The 21,547-nt window shown below is 45.5% G+C and overlaps 1 protein-coding gene and 1 long non-coding RNA gene across 2 annotated transcripts; both read right to left on the bottom strand.

The window, feature by feature from the left end:
- Positions 1–5,177: 5,177 nt before the first annotated feature.
- LOC144892314 (uncharacterized) lies at positions 5,178–6,906 on the bottom strand. The gene is made up of 2 exons (XR_013623507.1): positions 6,633–6,906; positions 5,178–6,195 (listed from the first exon to the last, which is right to left on the bottom strand). It is a non-coding gene; the product is annotated as an uncharacterized LOC144892314 (long non-coding RNA).
- A 409-nt stretch (positions 6,907–7,315) lies between these two features.
- LOC137427878 (uncharacterized) lies at positions 7,316–20,472 on the bottom strand. Its single transcript, XM_078777353.1, has 4 exons — positions 20,371–20,472; positions 8,841–8,981; positions 8,241–8,711; positions 7,316–7,401 (listed from the first exon to the last, which is right to left on the bottom strand). Exons 2-4 carry the CDS (start codon positions 8,872–8,874, stop codon positions 7,316–7,318), a joined length of 591 nt encoding a protein of 196 aa, XP_078633479.1. The 5' UTR covers positions 8,875–8,981; positions 20,371–20,472.
- Between the last annotated feature and the right edge of the window lie 1,075 nt (positions 20,473–21,547).

The following is a 21,547-nucleotide window of genomic DNA, read 5'->3' on the forward strand; positions in this document are numbered from 1 at the left end:
TGCGGAAACGATGTACCAAGTTTGAAATCATTAGCATTAAGCGTTTAGAAAAAAAGTCCAGAAAACTGTTCTTTGCGTGACGGACTGACGGACTGACAGACTGACGGACGGAGGGACGGCCGGCAAACCTATAGTCTCCTCCGGTGTACACCGGTAGGGGACTAATAAGCGAAGTACCAACTTCTAATCTGGTGTGTGGGTGTATCAAGGCATAAGGAAGAACGCTATTGAAAATTGGGTCGCCACTTCAAAATCCAAGACGGCCACCACCATATATATATATATATGTCTGAACCTTGTGAACGAAATATCTTGAAAAATAAGCGAAGTACCAACTTCTAATCTGGTGTGTGGGTGTATCTCGGCATAAGGAAGAACCCTATTGAAAATTGGGTCGCCACGTCAAAATCCAAGATGGCCACCACCATATACATGTCTGAACCTTGTGAGCGAAATACAGTCGTCCCTCACTATATCGCGGTTCACTTTTCGCGGCTTCGGTACATCGCGGGTTTTTCTCGCTAGTATATGTAAAATTATATCGCGGATTTTTCGCTATATCGCGGGATTTTGCGGTATAAATGTATTTTTATATACTATTATTTTAAATATTTTTGTGGTAAAATAAGCATTTTCTAGCCTAAAAAATTTAAAAAACGTAAAAAAATAAGAAAAATACAGTGATTGAAACATATTACAAGAAATAAAATACTGTACATAGTGTACAGTAGAAGAGTAGACAAAGAGACAAAGAGTCGTGCGTATGGAAAACGCAGATGCGGCAGCTTCCACTTGCGCTAGTTACCCACATAATGGGTAACTGTAATGCTCTTTCTGGCTGTGCAGTACATTCATCATCATCATCATCATCACCTTCATCGTCATCAGTACTGCACAGCTAATTCATCATCATCTTCATCACGCAAGTTGTAGTATTGAAGAGCCGGGGCTCTTGCTTGATACGGACGAAATTACGGGCAAGACACAAACTCGTCCGAGAAGATATTTATTCTCAAAACCAACTCGGGAACACTGAAAAGCCCGTTTATCGGGCTGCATTATAAAGCACAACCAGAAACCGAAACCGAAAGCCACGCCTCTCAAGCGTGGCGTGCTTCGGTGGTCACGTGATCAACAGGTGTAGCTGATTATACCCGCACGCGCGGCACGCTTTGGTGGTCACGTGACCAGCCACTCTTGCGCCGCGGATCCCCGCCGGTGACGTCACCGGCTGGAGGAAGGAGATTCTGATGCTGGTCTTGCTTGGGGGACCCATGGGTCGCTACAGTATCTTCAATGGTGAGTACCCATTAGAATTTTATATGTTGTTAAAATTACGTATGTTTAAGAGTGTAAAAAGTGTTTAAGAGTATAGGAAGTGTTTATAAGAGTATGGGAAAGGTTAATAAGAGTGTGGGAAAGGTTAATAAGAGTGTGGGGAGGGTCATAAAGCTTTAAAATATACATAAATAATAAAATTAAAATATGGTCGCTACTTCGTGGATTTTCGTCTATCGCGGGGGGTTCTGGAACGTAACCCCCGCGATAAACGAGGGATCACTGTATCTTGAAAAATAAACGAACGACTAACTTCTAATCTGGTGTGTGGGTGTACCTACGCATAAGGAAGAATGCTATTGAAAATTGGTTCGCCACGTCAAAATCCAAGATGGCCGCCTCCATGTATGTCTGAACCTTGTGAGCGAAATATCATATCATAGCATGTTTTCTGCGTCTTCCACTTTGTCTACTCACATCACTTCCCCGACGGGGGACCTAGGCGTAACGCTTGTTTTACATTTATCATTATGGACACTTCGTACCATTTTGCCGCAACGCATAAAAGTGCAAGCGAAGGGAGGAGTTAAACTGTGCAAATGGCCCCGCCCTTAGTTTGCTGACCAATGGTTGTGGCCAATGATATCCCGGGGGGAGGAGGCTTGCAAAGGAGCGTGTGGCATGCCGGGAAACTAAGCAGACGAGGTCACGAGGCGTTCATGTTCATTTTTGTTCGCCGTTCACGCCTCATTCGTGTTCTCAGTTCATTTGTTCAGGTGAGAAAAGGATTCCAACAAAAAAGCAGAATTTATTCGCACGATTTTTGAAGGTTGAAAATTAATTAATTTTTTTTTTTAAAACATCCTGTCATAAAACACGATATCATCTATTTATTACGTAAGCAAAAATGGTAGAATTCCCCTTGAGAAGGTCGAGGGGTGGCGGGCTGATGCGACATGGCACTTCATGGAGGGGAGAAGCCACATGACCTCAGGGTCTTGCTGCTGATCGTCATCTCAGCAAAATCTTGAGAAGTCGTACTTGTAAAAGTGCTCTTCACCCCAGTGTCAGGATTATCTTGTGATCGATGTTATCATCATCGCGGAGCTCTCGTTCTCTCTGCTTCCATCTTTGCGGGTTGGCATGATGAGGTTTCTTCTGCAGACGTTTTTGTTCTCTTTTTAGCTCACCTGGAACGAAGTTCATGGGAGTTTATGTGATGGAGCATTGTCCGTCAGTCCATCAGTCAGTCCGTCAGTCCGTTCATTAGTCCGTCAGTCCATCAGTCAGTCGGTAAGTCCATCAGTCAGTCAGTCCATTAGTCCATCAGTCAGTCTGTTAGTCCATCAGTCAGTCAGTCCGTTCGTCCATCAGTCCATCAGTCAGTAAGTTCGTCCATCCTTTAGTCCACCAATCAGTCAGTCCGTTAGTCCATCAGTCAGTCCGTTAGTCCATCAGTCACTCCGTTAGTGCACCAGTCAGTCCATTGTTCCATCAGTCCGTCAGTCAGTCCGTCCCTAAAATAGGTATTTGCTTTCTTCTCAGAACTAACACACGCGGTTTTGATGAAATTTCACCACAACCTTCATCATCCATGATGTACCAATGTTTGTGTTCAAGGTATTGGAAAAATTGGGGTCTGAAGAAGTAGACGGGGACGAGGAGGGGGGCTGCCCCCCAAAATTGGATTTTGTTTGTTTGCTTAAAGTCTTATGATTATGTTGATATCATTCGACATGCTGCCCTTGTCTTCTCGCAACCATTCAAATTGGTTTAGAATACTATCGTGCGGACCCTTCGGTTAAGACCAGGGACCGCGGATGGAACAGAACGGATTTACTTGAGGCGACGACCAAACACGGATTCGGCGATAAAACGCGGGAGGAAGAAGGGAAATGGAAACTGCGGTAAAAATGCGTACCTGTGGAAGGCGAACCGACGGCAGCTTCGATCCTGCAGGGAAATTAATGAACTCACGAACGACAAATCAGAATGCACAAAAATAAAGACGTTTATTCCTGGCACCCGATAACAATGAAATGCGACGGTAATCAAATAAAGTCCTAATTTGGGATCCCACACACCGCACTTCAAATACGCCACACAGGAATGGATTACGAAAGGAAATGTCTCGTCGTGTAATGTTCTGTGGTGCGTTCTTATCTGTCTGTGGTCTGTCGTCCACACTTGTCTCCAAGCTCCGCTGCACCGCGAAGGTCCGAGCCAACGCCAACCCCAGGCTCCTCGTCAACCGCCCACGAGGTCCGTGGACAACTCTCAGCTCCACAACACTGAGCACCACTCCGAGCACCACGAAGATGGTGAGCCAACGACCACGAGAGATATCCCAAGACAAAGAAGGGAAGCGCAGAGAGCACAAGACAGCCAGAAAGCACAAGGGTTCGAGCTGGACGTGCAAGAGGGCCAGAGGGACGTGCTGTGCAAGAGCGCAAATGTCGTTCGGCGCGCCCTGATATAACCTTGCGGCGGTGACGTCAGCCTTGGCGTGCAACCCAATCAGTGCCCTCCACCCAATCAGTGCCCTCCACCAAACCTTCCAGCTTTGCGCCTCCCGCATTCGTTGGCTGGAGGTTCGCGCCCACCGTGCTGATCAATCACAGGCCTGTAGCGTGGTGATAGCTCGTGTCACTCCATGTTCCGAGGCCTGCCAGAGGTGTAGCTGGCTGCGGCCCATGCGGCGGTGACCCGAACTGGCCCCTTGCCTGTTTTCTTCCAAAGTCCTCGTCAGGGAAGGGAATTATTTAATGTTGCACTACAGGGCCTGTCTAAGTGTTTATGTTGGTGTGCATTGCCATAAGGGACAAAGGTTTGATTACCAGGTGTGACACACAGGGGTTTATCTTAATCCTTACACGATCTAACACTCGAACATCCTGGTATGTTCACAAGCAGACATCTTAACCCGACAAACCGGACTAACATAAAACTTATTAAAGGTAGATTCCCTATCGCAACAGTTGAAGCATGTTACCTATTCAGATCCTGACTCTAGATATTGCTTTACCCTACCGACATAACAATACCTTCAGTCAGTTCAGCATACTGTTTATTCTGCCAGCTGAGCAACAGGTGTATTGCACTTATGTTTTTCTTCTGCGAACGCGAGGACGTGGAAGTGACATTGTATGTATGCTTTTGGAATTCGTGGAATTTTGGAATTTGACAATTCCGATGAAACTTGACCATAACGTTCTGTTCATCACCCGTGATGTACCAACGATTGTTCCTGGCATTTAAAAAGTCGGGGTCTAAGGGGGTCCATGGGGGGTTGCCCCGCAGAATAAGTATTTGTTCTTTTCTCAGAAACGACACACAATTTTGATGAAACTTGATCACAACCTTCATCACCCGTGATACACCAAGGTTTGTTCAAGGCATTATAAAAATCGGGTAGGGTGGGGCATGGGAGAGGGGGTTGCCCCCCAAAATAGGTATATTGTTTTTGTTTGTTTGAAGTCTTATGATTGTCAGTGTGATTGTACAAACATGCTGCCCTGTCTTCGAGCAACAATTGAAATTGGGTCAAAATACCGTGATACTGTTTAAAATACGTTTACGTTCTGTGTTCAAAGGTATTCCCTCCATTAACAATGCTTTACCATTGATGTTGAGAAAAATGTGGGAGCAACTAGCTGTGTGGCTTTCCACGTTGGGACCTGTGAAACCGAGCTGCTCGGGATCAATGAGTGATGGGATGAAGTGCAGTCAAGCTATGATGGTAAATGCTATCTCTGCAAGGCTTTCACCTGGTTTGGTGAACAACTCTCGGTTTGATCAGGATTACTCATGGGGATGTGGACAACTCCAAACTCTCCACTGACTGACAATATAAATTGATCATGCACCCATTACATATTCACAATAACACAGACAGGGCATTTGTACTTTGAGGACCTCTCTTTATTGTGACACACTTCATAAATTCAAGTTTCATGAAAAACATGGGCAGGAGTCTTCTTCTGATAAACAATTTTACAACAAGGGTGTTCTCCCCATATCACACATGGCAATGAAACATGGACGACAGCAAAGATCGAGTTAAAATTGATGTCCAAACCACCATGGAAAGATTCCATCTGAGCACAACCAAAAGGGACCAGAAAAACAATTAAATCAGAGAGAAAACAAATTTTCGAGACACTGGTCACGATCAAAAAACTCAAATGGAACTTGGCTGGAAACATGGATAGGACAGAGACAAGAATTACAAATTGACAACCGAAGGAAGGCCCTGGAAGAAGAACAGTGAGAGATATAAGATGATGTTGAGAGATTCAGTTTTGTTACCATTTGAGATTTTGGCTTCAAATTTTCAACAATCCGCTGTGATGAGAATATGGAGAATCAAATTAATAAGTTTTACATTTTCTTAAAAATCTGTCATTTTCTTTAACTGCAGTTTGAGTTGAGTGGACGTGGATGGGCTTCGCATTTTGAGATTCTTGTTGTCTTTTGGCACCAGTGTGCAATCATTGTTGTGGACATTCTGGATACAGGTGATACTCTGAGTTGTGCTCACAAAGTAGGGGGGGGGGGGGGGGGGGACGACGAACAACCTCGTACAGGTAACGCCACGTGAATTTAACAAACCTTTTATCAGCAAATCCATTCCCACAGTCAGAGCACTTTTTTACGCGAGCACTCCAGGTGGGTTGCGCTCTGGAAGTTCAAGCTCCGTTTTGAAATAAAATCCTTATCACAAATAGAACATTTGTAAGGGACGCTCTCGTTGGTTGTTATCTCCACATGCGGGTTTTAGGAGGTGGGAGAAAGTTCTCCCAGAACTCAAAATCTCCACCTCCTTTTTCGGTGAAGGATCATTTTTCATGAACCAGTTTGTGAAACTTCATTCTCATGGTTTTGTTCCAAGGGCTCGTTTTAGAATCCTCACTGAACCTTTGACAGCCTCACCTGTGGCATGTTTGTCGTGATATTCCCCAGAATGCTTTGTTCCAAGGGCTCGTTTTAGAATCGTCACTGAACCTTTGACAGCCTCACCTGCAGCATGTTTGTCGTGATATTCCCCAGAATGCTTTGTTCCAAGGGCTCGTTTTAGAATCCTCACTGAACCTTTGACAGCCTCCACCTGCAGCATGTTTGTCGTGATATTCCCCAGAATGCTTTGTTCCAAGGGGTCGTTTTAGAATCCTCACTGAACCTTTGACAGCCTCACCTGCAGCATGTTTGTCGTGATATTCCCCAGAATGCTTTGTTCCAAGGGCTCGTTTTAGAATCCTCACTGAACCTTTGACAGCCTCCACCTGCAGCATGTTTGTCGTGATATTCCCCAGAATGCTTTGTTCCAAGGGCTCGTTTTAGAATCCTCACTGAACCTTTGACAGCCTCCACCTGTTGCATGTTTGTCGTGATATTCCCCAGAATGCTTTGTTCCAAGGGCTCGTTTTAGAATCCTCACTGAACCTTTGACAGCCTCCACCTGAAGCATGTTTGTCGTGATATTCCCCAGAATGCTTTGTTCCAAGGGCTCGTTTTAGAATCCTCACTGAACCTTTGACAGCCTCCACCTGCAGCATGTTTGTCGTGATATTCCCCAGAATGCTTTGTTCCAAGGGGTCGTTTTAGAATCCTCACTGAACCTTTGACAGCCTCACCTGTTGCATGTTTGTCGTGATATTCCCCAGAATGCTTTGTTCCAAGGGCTCGTTTTAGAATCCTCACTGAACCTTTGACAGCCTCCACCTGCAGCATGTTTGTCGTGATATTCCCCAGAATGCTTTGTTCCAAGGGGTCGTTTTAGAATCCTCACTGAACCTTTGACAGCCTCCACCTGTTGCATGTTTGTCGTGATATTCCCCAGAATGCTTTGTTCCAAGGGCTCGTTTTAGAATCCTCACTGAACTTTTGACAGCCTCCACCTGATGCATGTTTCTCGTGATATTACCCAGAATGCTTTTTAAGTGCTCAGTTGGGTTTTTCTTGAACATCCGGATTTCCTGTTGCTCCGACTATCACTGGTACAATTTCAGGTTTCTTCAATCTTCATATCCTCTTGACGTCATTTTTCAGATCTTGGTATTTCAGATTTCACCTCTGCTGTGTGGATCTTGATGTGACTTTTCAAATTGCTATTTTGAGAGAAACCTTTATCACATATCGAGCAAATGTAAGGTCGCTCTCCTGTATGGATCCTCATATGCTATTTCAAATCGCTGTTTTGAGAGAAACCTTTATCACATATCGAGCATTTGAAAGGTCGCTCTCCTGTATGGACCCTCATATGCAATTTCAAATCGCTGTTTTGAGAGAAACCTTATCACATATCGAACATTTGTAAGGTCGCTCTCCTGTATGGACCCTCATATGCAATTTCAAATGGCTGTTTTGAGAGAAACCTGTATCACATATCGAGCATTTGTAAGGTCGCTCTCCTGTATGGACCCTCATATGTAATTTCAAACTGCTGTTTTGAGAGAAACCTGTATCACATATCGAACATCTGTAAGGTCGCTCTCCTGTATGGACCCTCATATGTAATTTCAAATGGCTGTTTTGAGAGAAACCTGTATCACATATCGAGCATTTGTAAGGTCGCTCTCCTGTATGGACCCTCATATGTAATTTCAAATGGCTGTTTTGAGAGAAACCTGTATCACATATCGAGCATTTGTAAGGTCGCTCTCCTGTATGGACCCTCATATGTAATTTCAAATGGCTGTTTTGAGAGAAACCTGTATCACATATCGAACATCTGTAAGGTCGCTCTCCTGTATGGACCCTCATATGTAATTTCAAACTGCTGTTTACAGAGAAACCTTTATCACATATCGAACATTTGTGTGGTCGCTCTCCTGTATGGACCCTCATATGTAATTTCAAACTGCTGTTTTGAGAGAAACCTTTATCACATATCGAACATCTGTAAGGTCGCTCTCCTGTATGGACCCTCATATGTAATTTCAAATTGTTGTTTTGAGAGAAACCTTTGTCACATATCGAACATTTGTGTGGTCGCTCTCCTGTGTGGACCCTCATATGTAATTTCAAATTGTTGTTTTGAGAGAAACCTTTGTCACATATCGAACATTTGTGTGGTCGCTCTCCTGTGTGGACCCTCATATGTAATTTCAAATGGCTGTTTGCAGAGAAACCTTTATCACATACAGAGCATTTGTGAGGACGTTTTCCAGTGTGGATCCTCATGTGTATTTTGATTTTACTCGTTGAAGCAAAATCCTTTCTGCACACATTACACTGATAACATATTCGCTTTTCTTGAAACTTTCTGTGTTTGTTTAATTTCATATTAATCTTGGTGTTGCGAGGCCCAGACAAGTATTTGTATTTTACAGGAAGCGAGACTTGATCTCGTGATTGTTTCTTCAAAAAAGGCTTCTTCCTCACTGTCAAGCTGCCAATGGACCTTATTTGTCCCATATTACTTCTTGATTGTTCTACAGAAACAAAAAACAAGTTTTCTTTTTTGTCAAAATCAAAATGCAAAATATTTAACACTTTTCTGGAAATTTTTATATTTTCTCCATACAAAAGGCTTTATGTTCTTTTTTTATGTTTCCACTCACCAGTTGCAAAACAGGAAGCACTTCCGTTTGTCATGTCAATATCATCTGAACCTTCCTTTGTAGAAGCACATTTTGAATCTTCTGTGACAGATGAATCGTTGTCATGTTGTTTGCCTTCCACATTTACAGGACAGACATCACCTGTGTATAAATCAGTGTCAGTATTTTGCAGGGAAATGAGTGAGAACCATCTCGGGAGTTCATCGAACACGTTACGCCATGGAATGTATACTTCAATTTAAACATAGTAATGAAGTTAAAGATTGTGAAATCAAAATTCCGGATGTTAAGTCCAATTGAAGCAGTCTTCTGCATCACCCTTATACACCACCCTATTTAACATGTCCAAGTACTGCTAAACTGGAGATTATTGGAAATAAGAAGGCGATTTGTGTTCAAGTATTATACAGAAATACAAGTTTGTGTGGCAAGGGCGCCCAGAAGGCGTGCATGGTGTTAGTGTCCCGATTTCTGAGGAATTTGTCAACAGTGTGGTGAGTGTGACGAGAGTGAGTGAAAGGAAAATGATTGGAAAGCTCTTGGTGAACGTCATCTCGGGATATGCTCCACAGGTCGGTCAGAGTGATGAAGAAAAGTGGACATCTCTCTGACCATTCTCAGAGAGCCTCCTCAGCGTCGACGAGTCTGGCATTTCACTCAGGCCAACTGGCACGGTCTTCAAGCAGCCATCAATCATCTGGACTGGTCTCCCATCTCTACCGCCTCTGACATCAACTCATCCTGGGAATTCTTTCAAAGCAAACTGCTCTCTCTCATGCAGAGATTTATCCCATCTCGTCTTCAGTTGTCATACCCTTCCTCCCGTCCATGGTACACGGAATCTTGTGGTGAGGCTGTTGCCCTGAAACAACTTGCTTTCGTCTCCTGGAAAGCAAATCCAACGGAAGGAAATCTCATTTCCTTTCACAAAGCCCGAAACAAGTGTGTGTCCACCCTCAGGAGAGCCAGGAAACAATATCTCACCGTTCTCAAGAACAAACTCTCTTATCTGTCTCCCTCTTCCAAATCCTGGTGGCATCTGGTCAAATCTGTTTCTGGTGTTTGTTCCCCCTCCATCCCCTCCCTCACCTCAAACGGCTTAACGGCTGACTCCGCACGTGAAAAAGCTGAATGCCTCAACTCTGTGTTTGCCTCTAAATCTTGTGTCCCAAACCCATCCCTCTCTGTACCCACCATACCCAGTCGTACCCAGCTGCTCCTGGACTCTGTGTCCTTTCCTCCTGACAAGGTGGAAAAGTTTCTGTCAACCCTCGACTCTGATTCTGCAACTGGTCCTGACGACATCAGCCCACGGGTCCTAAAATCATGTGCTTCCGCTCTTTCACTCCCTCTTTCTGTTCTCTTCACCCTCTCTTTTGCTCAAGGTCATCTGCTATCTGCTTGGAAATCAGCCAACATCACCGCTTTGCACAAAAAAGGTGCAAAAACAGATCCCAGCAACTACAGACCAATCAGCCAAGTCATGGAATCCATCATTGCTTCAGATATGAAATCTTTCCTCTTCTCCAATGGCTTGATCTCTGATCATCAATTTGGTTTCAGACCTGGTCACTCTACTCTGGACATGCTGCTTCTGCTTTCTCAACAATGGATGGAGGTCCTCAATGCCAAACAGGAAATTAGAGCCGTCTCCCTTGACATTTCACGTGCCTTCGATACAGTCTGGCACCCTGCTCTGCTCACCAAACTCTCCTCCTTTGGTATCCATGGAAATCTCCACGCATGGCTGACGGACTTCCTCTCTGGTCGTAGTCAACGTGTGGCCCTGAATGGGTTTCTCTCATCTCCTCTTCCTGTTCAGGCTGGAGTTCCCCAAGGTAGTGTTCTGGGCCCGGTGCTTTTTCTGGTCTTCATCAATGATCTCTCTGACTCTCTTGAAAATCCTCTCTATCTCTTTGCTGACAACTCTACTCTCTGTCGCTCCATTCCTCATCCCCCAGATCAGCAGTCTGCAGCCTCCTCACTCTCTGCAGACCTGGACAAAATCACAGAGTGGGCAAACAAATGGAACATGTCTTTCAATCCTGATAAATCTCACACTCTTACGATGTCTCTCCGAAAAGACTGACTGGAAAACCCTCCCATCCACTTTCTGAATAATCCTCTCCAAGAAGTTCTGGCACTCAAGCTTTTGGGTCTCACTATTTGCCATGATCTTTCCTGGGAAAACCACATTTCAAATCTGGCCTCCAACACCAGTCGCCGACTGGGCATCCTCCGTCGTGCGAAGTCCTTCCTTGGCACACCTGAGCTCCTCACCACATACAAGGCTTTCATCCGCAGCTCTATGGAATACTGCTCTCCCCTCTGGTGTGGTGCTCCTGCCTCACACCTAGCCCGTCTTCACGCTGTTGAAACCAAAGCGTTCAGAATCATTGGAATCTCCCGCGATGAAGCTAACTCCAAGGGCCTTTCACTCACTCACTGCAGGCAGGTTGGTGGTCTTTCTGTCTTCTACCGACTCCTCTCTGGCCTTGCCCCCCCAGCCCTCTCTGGGCTCTGTCCCCCAAATATTCCTACAGGTCGCACAAGATCTGCCTGCAACCCTCTTATGGTTAAACTGCCAAAATCAAGACTTTCTACTCACCATCACTCCTTCATTCCTCTTTTCTCCCGCCTCTGGAACAAACTCCCTCACTCTCTTCAATCCCACTCCACCCTCCAGGTCTTTAAAACAGCTGTTCACCACCATCTCTTATCCTCCCCCATCCAAAACCTTGATCTTTTCTACCCCTGCTAATTTCGGTCCCCTTGTGTTTTATACTTCTACCACCCCCCCCCCCTTCCCACGCCTCCTGCCCCCAAGCCCTCTCCCTCCCACACTTCTCCCTGCTCTCAAATGTTGTGGTTGTGTGCTTCCCCTTCTCTCCCCATCTTGTCTTCCGCTCCCTCTTTTTGTATATTTTGTTTGTCTGGTTGATTTGTTTGTGAAATAAATGTTAGCTCTTTCACGAGCCTCGATTCAGTATACAAAAAAAAAAGAAGATCTTGTCACATGATAGGGGGACAACAAATCCTCCACTCAGCTGATCCAAGCTCATTTATGCCATTGTTAACATTCCTAGACTATCCGTGTGGTTTTTTTCTGGTGTGCAATGGAGAAGCTGATGGAAAACGTGAAAGATGAGGAAGTTGTTGTGGTCGGAGGAGACCTAAATGGACATGTGGGAAGGAGTATAGACGGTTTTGAGGGTTTTTTGTTTTTTTTTTGCATACAAGATCGAGGCTCGCGAAAAAACTAACATTAATCACACGAAAAGTCAAACCGACACATAAAACACAAAATAAGGGGAGCGGTAGACAAGATGGGGACAGAGGGGGAAGGGCACAAACACAACATTTGAGAGCAGGTACATCGAGAGAAGTGTGGGAGGGAGAGGGTTTGGGGGGAGATGGGAGAGGTATAAAACATATGGACCCTGCAAGGACTTCCAGGAAAGAAGTTGGAATTTCATAAAAGTGTATCTGGGGTGAATTAGTGGGGGTAGAAAAGATCAAGGTTTTGGATGAGGGAAGATAAGAGATGGTGGTGAACAGCTGTTTTAAAGACCTGGAGGGAGGCATGGGATTGAAGGGAGTGGGGGAGTTTGTTCCAGAGGCAGGAGAAAAGAGGAGTGAAGGTGAGCATAGAGCCTAGATTTTGGCAGTTTAACCAAAAGAGTGTTGCTGGCAGATCTTGTGCGACCTGTGGGAATATTTGGGGGACAGAGCACAGAGAAAGCTGGGGGAGCAAGGCGGGAGAGGAGTCGGTAGAAAACAGAAAGAACACCAACCTGCCTGCGGTGAGTGAGTGAAAGGCCCTCGGAGTTAGCTTCATCGCAGGATATTCCAATGATTCTGAAAGCTTTGGTTTCAACCAACCGAGAATAAAGGTGTGGAGGTTGAAAGAGGTGACAGTGAGGGAGGCATTAAAAGAGACGCCGAGTGTGGCAGAGGATGATGTGGTTGAGCTTGAAAGTGGTTGGATGTCAATGAAAGATTGTCTGTTGGGAGCCGTTGGTGAGGTATGTGGATGGACAAAAGGACCACCGAGGCACTCGGAAACATGGTGGTGGGAAGATGAAGTTGGAAAGAGGAGTGACGAGAAGAGGAAGAAGTTCAAGGAGTGGCAGAAGGTGAAGGGTACGGGGGCAGAGCCTGAAAGTTATAAGGCAGCCAAGAAGGCTGCAAAGAAAGAGGCAGCAAAGGCACAGGAGGCATCAAGGGAAATGTTTGGAGAACGCTTGGATTCGGAAGAGGGTCAGAGAGAGGTATTCAGGATTGCGAAGCAGATAGCAAAAGAGAGGTGTGATGTGATTGGGGTGAGTTGCTTGAAGGATGAAGTGGGACAAATTGTTGTGGACCCAGGTGGAATTAAAGGAAGATGGAAGAGATATATGGAAATGCTGTTGAACAGCAAGTAAAGAACAGCACGCCACTCAGTTCCCGAAACTTCTTCCATGCACATCTCACTCTCGCAACCGTTGCCGAGTCTGATCCACCGTCTCCATTCAGCATGTCTCCGAGGTAACAAAATGTTTTCACACCTTCCAGCTTCACGCCATCTCCAAGATCCAACTCAACATTTCCTCCGTCTGCAGCTCCCTCTGTGCACACCTTACACTTGAATGTAGCTGCCACACTGGTTAATGACCATCTCAAACAACTACATTTTTGATGAACCCACTCAGCACACATTGTACATTGAATGGAATTCACTCCGACACCCTTCCTGCACACAGGACACGGCCACTCCCCAGTTCTTTCCACCTCACCACATGCTTTGCCACTTGCCATCGCCTTCGTTTTTCCGATACTGACCTTCAGACCTTTTGTCTCCATACATTCCTTCCACTTGTTCATCTTCTCCTTCAGTCCATCCATACTTTCTGCAATCAACACCAGATCATCTGCATACAACAACTCCCACAGTAAACCCTCCTTTACGTTCCGAGCCAGCACCTCCATCACAGCTACAAATAGTAGTGGACTTTGTTCAGACCCCTGATGCACTCCCACCTTCACCTCAAACTCACCACTGTTCCCGTCCTTCATCCTTGCAGCTGTGTGCGCTTTTGTACATTGACATCACTACTCTGGTCAACCATTCCTCCACTCCTAACTTCCTCAATGCCCCTGTCACTACTTCACGTAGAACCCCATCGAATGCTTTCTCCAGATCAACAAACCTAAGAAACAACTTCTTCCTCTTCTCCATGTACTTCTCCTGCAACTGCCTCACAATAAAAAGCACGTCTGTCGTTCCTCTTCTTGGCATGAATCCAAACTGCATTTCATCAATCTCATTTCTTTCTTCTCCTCCTCTCCAACACCTTCATTCCATGCTCCAATAACTTTATCGCTCGATACGAGCCACACTCCAGAGGGTCACCTTTCCCCTTGTATAGAGGGACGAGGGTACTCCGTTCCCAATCCACTGGAATGTGGCCTTCTTTCACCACCAGATTGCAGATCTCTGCCATTCTCTTCACACCCCAACTTCCCGCTGCCTTCATCATATCTCCCACAACTCCCGTCGGCCCTCCCGCCTTTCTTCTCTTCATTGCTTTTATCGCTTCCTCAACTTCCTTCTCGTTTATCTTCTCTGCTGGTCCTAAAACTGGGTTACTCTCTATGTTGCCATCCCATTGATTCTCTGCATTCAACAGCATTTCCATATATCTCTTCCATCTTCCTTTAATTCCATCTGGGTCCACAACGAGTTGTCCCATTTCATCCTTCAAGCAACTCACCCCCATCACAACACACCTCTCTTTCGCTATCTGCTTTGCAATCCTGAATACCACTCTCTGACCCTCTTCCAAATCCAAGCGTTCTCCGAACATTTTCTTACATGCCTCCTTCCTGCACCTTTGCTACCTCTTTCTTTGCAGCCTTCTTGGCTGCCTTATAACTTTCATGCTCTGCCATTTCTGCCCCCATACCCAGAGCCTTCTGCCACTCCTTGAAATTCTTCCTCTTCTCGTCAATCTTCTTTCTAACTTCATCATCCCACCACCATGTTTCCGAGTGCCTCCGTGGTCCTTTTGTCCATCCACATACATCACCAACGGCTACCAACAGACAATCTTTCATTGACATCCAACCACTTTCAAGCTCCACCACATCATCCTCTACCATACTCAGCCTCTCTATTAATGCCTGCCTCACTGTCACCTCTTTCAACCTCTACACCTTCATTCTCGGTTGGTACTTCACCCGCCGAGCTCTCCTCGCACCTTTCACCCTTATGTCGCAAACAACCAAGTGGTGCTGTGAAACAGCCTCCTCCCTCGGAATCACCTTTGTGTCCCCGTAGGTGCCCACTATCTCACCTATGCACCAGCAGGTAGTCAACGGTTGTCGTCGACCCACCTGATGTGTATGCAACAAGCTTTTTATCCTCTTTCTGGAACTGAATATTAAAAATCAACAAATCAGATGCATCAGCAAACTCCAAAATCCTTTCACCTTGTCCATTTCTCACACCATATCCGTAACCCCCATTAACTCCCTCAAAACCATCCATACTCCTTCCCACATGTCGATTTAGGTCTCCTCCTACCACAACAACTTCCTCATCTTTCACGTTTTCAATCAGCTTCTCTATTGCACACCAGAACGTGTCCTTCTCTTCATCGCTCCGTCCAACCTGCAGAGCATATCCCGAGATGACGTTCACCAAGAGCTTTCCAATCATCATTTTCACCATCATCAACCTTTCACTCACTCTAGTCACACTCACCACACTGTCTGCAAACTCCTCAGAAAACAGGATACCAACACCATTCACACCTTCTGGGCACCCTTGCCACACAAACTTGTATTTCTGTCCCTGCCTACCCTCCGCCATTCTCACACCACTTCCCTTCCATCTCGTCTCTTGCACACAACATATGTCCACTCTTCTTCTGACCAATACTTCCACCACTTCTCCTGATCTCCCTGTCATTGTCCCTACATTCCATGTCCCAAACCTCAGAAACCGATCTCCACGTCGGGCATCAGACGTTTCGTCGTCATAAAAGGAGTGATTTCCACCCTTGCTTCGATCGGGTTCCCCACCTTGAGTTTTGACGAGAGAGATTGGGGTCCCCCACGGGGGTACTTCGGGCTGTACCCTGCCCACATGTAGTTGTCATTGGCATGGTTCTCTTCTTGAAGCAATGTTTTTGTGGCCGGATGCCCTTCCTGACGCCAACCCTTTTAGTCGCCTCTTACGACACGCAGGGATACGGTGTACCTATTCTAAACCCGGGGTACACACCGGGGACACACACCGAGTGTATGCGCATGCGCTATTCAAAAAGGCACAACAACAACAACGCGGTCCTCCCACAGAGCTGCTCGTCGCAGCTAAAAAGGCACCACAACAACAACAACAACAGCAACAACGCGGTGCTCTCATCGAGCTGCTCGTCGCAGCTAAAAACGTGTTTCCTTTTGGTGCCACACGGTTTGGCAGTGCCAACTGAGGTACGTACCCTCAATGCACACCCACGTATATTTTTTTAAATGAGATATCGCCTGCAACAAAGCATTCAAGGCCACTCGAGGTGAGGCCTACACAAAGGAAAGTAGAGATATTACACATGAGACAGAAAGGAGGAATCTTTTGACATTCCTCTTGAATTGCGGGAGGTTGGGATGGAGGGGAAAGCAGGATGCAGGCAACGTGTTCCAGAGTGATGCTGTTCAGGGGGGAAAAAACCAGAAGAATACCTTATACGTTATAGTCTTACTCTTTGGGACAGTTATTGTGTATGGATGGGAATTGTATAGTGTATGAACTGCATGAACTGCCAAATTATAGTGAACGAACTGCCAAACATGTTGAGCAACTGAACGTGTGCTCAGGTGGAACAACCTGATAGACCCTCAGAGCACATTCCGTTGTAATATCTGTAGAAAGGGCTCAAGGAAGCAATAGAGCGGCAGATTGAGAGAGGTTCCAGGGATGATGTCAATCCCTGTCCCACCAAATTGGCAGCACGTCGCTGGATTCTGTCAAGAAGAGATAGGTAACAGGCTGGAGCACCAGCCCAAATATGGCAATGATACTCCATGACAGGACATATAGTGGCCTTGTGTAGATGGAGCATAGCAGCTTGAGAAAGGTATCACTGAGCACGAAATAAGCTTCAAGGTGCTGGGAGGTGCTTTTAGCTCAACAAGAGATGCACATTTCCCAGCTGAGGTTTGAGCTGATATCCAATCCAAACAGACGGATAACAGGGAGTTCCTGCAAAGGTGAAGAATCCAGAGACAGGGTCGGAAAACAAGTTGATGTTGAACGAGACACAGATACCTTCCATATGTGTTATGGACAGGTGATTACTTGCTGTCCCTCATGTACCACAGAGCTTTGACAATTTGCAAGGAAGTCAGAGATTGTACCAAGCAATTTTCCAGAAATGCCATATAATTTAGCCTTGGAGATGTCAAGAGCAACAACCCTGGTTTCTCCATGACGATCCAAAGCCCGATTCACATTTCCAGTCATTGAATGCTGGGAATTGAATTTACATGTTCAGCCAACCAGTCGACCTTTAATGTCTAAAGCCATGCTGAACATCATTTTGGATGTTGCGGGTTTCCAGATGAGTCATGAGTTGTCGATTTATCAAGGATTCAAACACTTTGCTGATAATGGGTAGAAGGCTAACAGGCCGATAGTTAGTCGGAAAGATCTGATTACTCACCTGAGCCGTTAAAGACAGGGACGACAGAAGCCTGATTTCAGCTAAGTGGAAACACAAACTGACATGCAAAAGCAATCCAGTTTTGAGAGAACAGAAGACGGATCAAGTGAACACATCTTCGAAGCAATTGCAGGGATTCTATCTGGTGCAGTCGATTTTGAAATGTCAAGCCTTTGAATAATCTTAGCAACTTTCCTGGGTGTGCTGATGACAGTGGAAAGCCTGGTGTCAAGATGGGAAAGACAAAGAGGCAATGCTTGTCTGTGGTCTTCAAGTGTGGAATTTGCAGCAAAATGCTTAACAAAGAGGTCGACTTTATCAAAAGAAGAAAGCACTTCAGAGCAATTGAAGAGGACAGGAATCGATGATTGATTATGGTTGAGAATGCTATGAGCAATTCTCCAAAAATCTCGAGAACCGAGATGTTTATTTGAGATAGAATGACAAACAGATTCTGCATACTGTCGCTTGGCATTCTCTCATACACGTTTGGAGTGGTTGTTCGCAAGGTGAAACAAATGATGTGCCTCACTCGAACCAACACAATCATTCTGTTCGAAAAAGTGATTGCGATGACAAGCCGGAGTGAACCACGGCTGTGATCGTGCAGGCATTTTGTATTTAAGACCTCACACTAATTGCAACAAAAACTCGCTCACTTGTTTTGTGTCCCTGAATATATCCTTTGACCCCAAAAAAGTCTTCAGAGATCCTCTGGGGGGAAGTTCTCAAATCGGCAAAATCCAATATGGCCACTATCCGTCTAATTGACAATTGTTATTACAAAAATCAAAAGCAAAACAATCATGAGTAAGACCACTTTTTATGGGTTTTTGAGGTCGAGGAATCAAATTCTGATCTTATTTTGGTGATATAAGGTCACAGAAACTCTATGAGGTCACCATCAAGGTCATTGTGGGACAACAAGATAAGAATAATGCATAATGCATCTACAGTATGTATTTTTTTTTTTTAGCAGTGGGGAATCTGCTTCTGATCTTATTTTGATGATTAGAGGTCATGCTCATTCTTTATTTGAGTCAAAAAGGATATTCTTGTGTATCTTCTGAACAGATTTCGTTTTAAGTAAAACAAAAATTTGTAAAACAAGTAGTGTTAAGTTCCTAGTAAGAAAGCGTGCAGTAGCAGTAAGAGCAATATTTTTCCATGTTATATATTTTTTGCAATGGGCATCTTTCAGTTGTGATAATATGAAGGGTTTGCTAAGTTAGTGTAGATAGTGGTTTCTGTTTTCAGCCATGGAGGTATCTGAAGTGTGTGCCATCTGCAAAAAATCTATAGACGAGAGAGGGTCAGCGGCATCAACTCTTGGAGAAAAGGGAAGTTCTGCCATCAACCAGGCCAGCAACGCAAGAAAAGACAGCATTCACACTGTGCCTGGAGAAAAGGTACACAAAGACTGTCGCCGCACATACTGTCACCCACAACAGATAGCCAAGGACACCAAGCAAGAAGAGTCAAAGCCAAGCACAAGCAATGACAGACAAGTACTTCGGTCATCTGAGGAGAGGTTCTCTTTCCAGACTGATTGCCTTTTTTGTGGTAGACCAGCAACGTTTGGAAGAAAGAGGAAGAAGCAGCAAGTTCTTCAAGTCAAGACCATTGAATTCAAAGAAACGCTCCTGGCAACATGTCGCGAACGAGCAGATGATTGGCCAGGTACTGTCAAGGCGCGAATTCTGCATGTTCATGACCTGCATGATGCAGATGCAGTGTACCATCAGACTTGCAGCGTCAATTTCCACACAAAGAAGCAGATACCCATGGCTCAGCAGATGAACACGGAAATCTCCAAGAGAGCAAAGCTTGGAAGGCCTAAAGCTGATGAGAAGTCTGAAGACCAGCAGAGGGCTCACACGTGGTCGAGGAATGACGGAGCAACAACGCCTGCTGTGGCTGCTTTCGATGCCTGCCTGTGCAGAAGTAAACCAGGCAATGCAGGAGCTCACAGGGGTGAACTACAACACCGGCGAACAAAACAAGGCCATGACCACAGCAAGACAAGCCCGTGACTGGAAGGACACTCTGTCAGTTCTCGAGTATCTACAAGAGCGAAATCCATTCAGCAATGACTCAAGTCTGCGGAGCTTGCCACTGGAGTCCATGCCCACCCAACTGTTAACGTCGATTCAGCTCAGTCGGTTGGGGAATCGATATTAAGGTCAATGGATGAAAGAACAACAGCTGAGTACACCTTCAAGAAGAAAGACCAAGCAGTCACATTCGGCATGAAGTCGTCTGTCAAGATTGATAGTGATCAAGTCCAGGTTGACCCACAGCTTCTCTTCCAGAGACTAATTACAGTTGCGCAAAAAGCTGATGAACTAGAGTCAGCCTTCAAGCATGAACTATGCAGCTATCCACCAGCGCTCTTTGATTCCTCTCTTTTTCTCAGAGAAGCACACAAGCCAGCCCTTGCTGGTGCCATCAGGGATCTCCTCGGATCTGATGTTCCTGCAATTATCCCCGATGATGACACCCAGTATGTCTTGGATGGAGGAGCACTTCTTCAACGCATCCCATGGTCTCGCAGAGCAACATACAAAGACATCTGTCACCAGTACACGGAATATGTGACGAAGAGGTATGGAAATGCCATTGTCGTGTTCGATGATTATGAGAGCACCAACACAAAGGACATGGCACACCAGAGACGATCGAAAGGAAATGCTGGCGCAACTGTGACGTTTGCAGCTGACATGCCTCTTACAATGAAGAAGGAGCAGTTCCTTGCAAACAAACATAATAAGCAGCGATTCATTTTCATGCTGAGTGAAGAGCTGCAGAAAAAAAACTGTGAGACGCACCATGCTTCAGGGGATGCTGACCTCCTGATTGTGCAGAAGGCCGTGCAGTCTGCTGCTGCCACCAACACTGAGCTAGTTGGTGATGACACAGACCTCATCCCCCTCATCTACCATGCAAGTCTGGAATCCCATGACATCTTCTTTTGTCCTGAGCCAAAAAATAACAGAAAGAAGCCTCACATTTGGAACATCAAAGCTACAAAACAACGACTTGGTCCAGACATATGCAAGCACGTGCTCTTTATACATGCAGTTCTTGGATGCGACACAACATCTCGCCTCCATGGAATAGGAAAGGGAGCGTCTCTCAAGCGATTCAAAGCAAGCAGCGCATTCCGTGACCAGGCCAAGGTGTTTGACACACCTTTTGCTTCCAAGCTGGATGTCGCAGATGCAGGAGCAAAAGCATTGGTGATCCTCTACAATGGAAAACCCACTGACATCTTGGACTTCCTCCGTCATCAGCGCTTCTGTGAGAAGGTGGCTTCAAGCCCATCTCCCGTCAAACCACAGATGTTGCCACCAACAGCAGGAGCAGCAATGTACCACAACCTGCGTGTGTACCTGCAAGTTCAAGAATGGAAGGGATCGGCAGATGGACTTCGTCCGACTGAGTGGGGGTGGCAGGAGTGCGACGAGGGGCTTGTGCCATTCCAGACAGCCCTAGCTCCTGCTCCTGATAAGCTGCTGCAGGTGATCAGGTGCAACTGTCAGGTTGACTGCAGCACCCTGAGATGCACATGCAAGAAAAATAACATTGAGTGTACTCCAGCTTGTGGAAACTGCAGGGGATCTGGCTGCACGAACTCGCTACAGATGCCATATGATGATGATGATGATGATGATGATGATGCCATATGATGATGATGCCATATGATGATGATGATGATGATGATGATGTCATATGATGATGATGATGATGCCATATGATGCTGATGATGCCATATGATGATGATGCCATATGATTATGATGATGCCATATGATGATGATGATGATGATGCCATATGATGATGATGCCATATGATGATGATGATGATGATGCCATATGATGATGATGCCATATGATGCTGATGCCATATGATGATGATGATGCCATATGATGATGAGGATGATGATGATGCTGCCATATGATGATGATGCCGCCATATGATGATGATGCCATATGATGATGATGAT

The sequence above is a fragment of the Myxine glutinosa genome, chromosome 5, assembly GCF_964187855.1.
Source record: "Myxine glutinosa chromosome 5, kmMyxGlut1.1, whole genome shotgun sequence".
In the NCBI taxonomy this organism is placed as follows: Eukaryota; Metazoa; Chordata; class Myxini; order Myxiniformes; family Myxinidae; genus Myxine; species Myxine glutinosa.

Bases quoted from the DNA above. Each gene is read 5' to 3' on its own strand.
- LOC137427878 (XM_078777353.1), bottom strand. From the start codon at position 8,874: ATGACAAACGGAAGTGCTTCCTGTTTTGCAACTG. The intron at 8,712-8,840 runs GTGAGTGGAAAC...TTGTTTCTGTAG, and splicing joins TGCTTCCTGTTTTGCAACTG to AACAATCAAGAAGTAATATG. The intron at 7,402-8,240 runs GTTTCTCTCAAA...TATGTGATAAAG, and splicing joins ATGTTCGATATGTGACAAAG to GTTTCTCTCAAAATAGCAAT.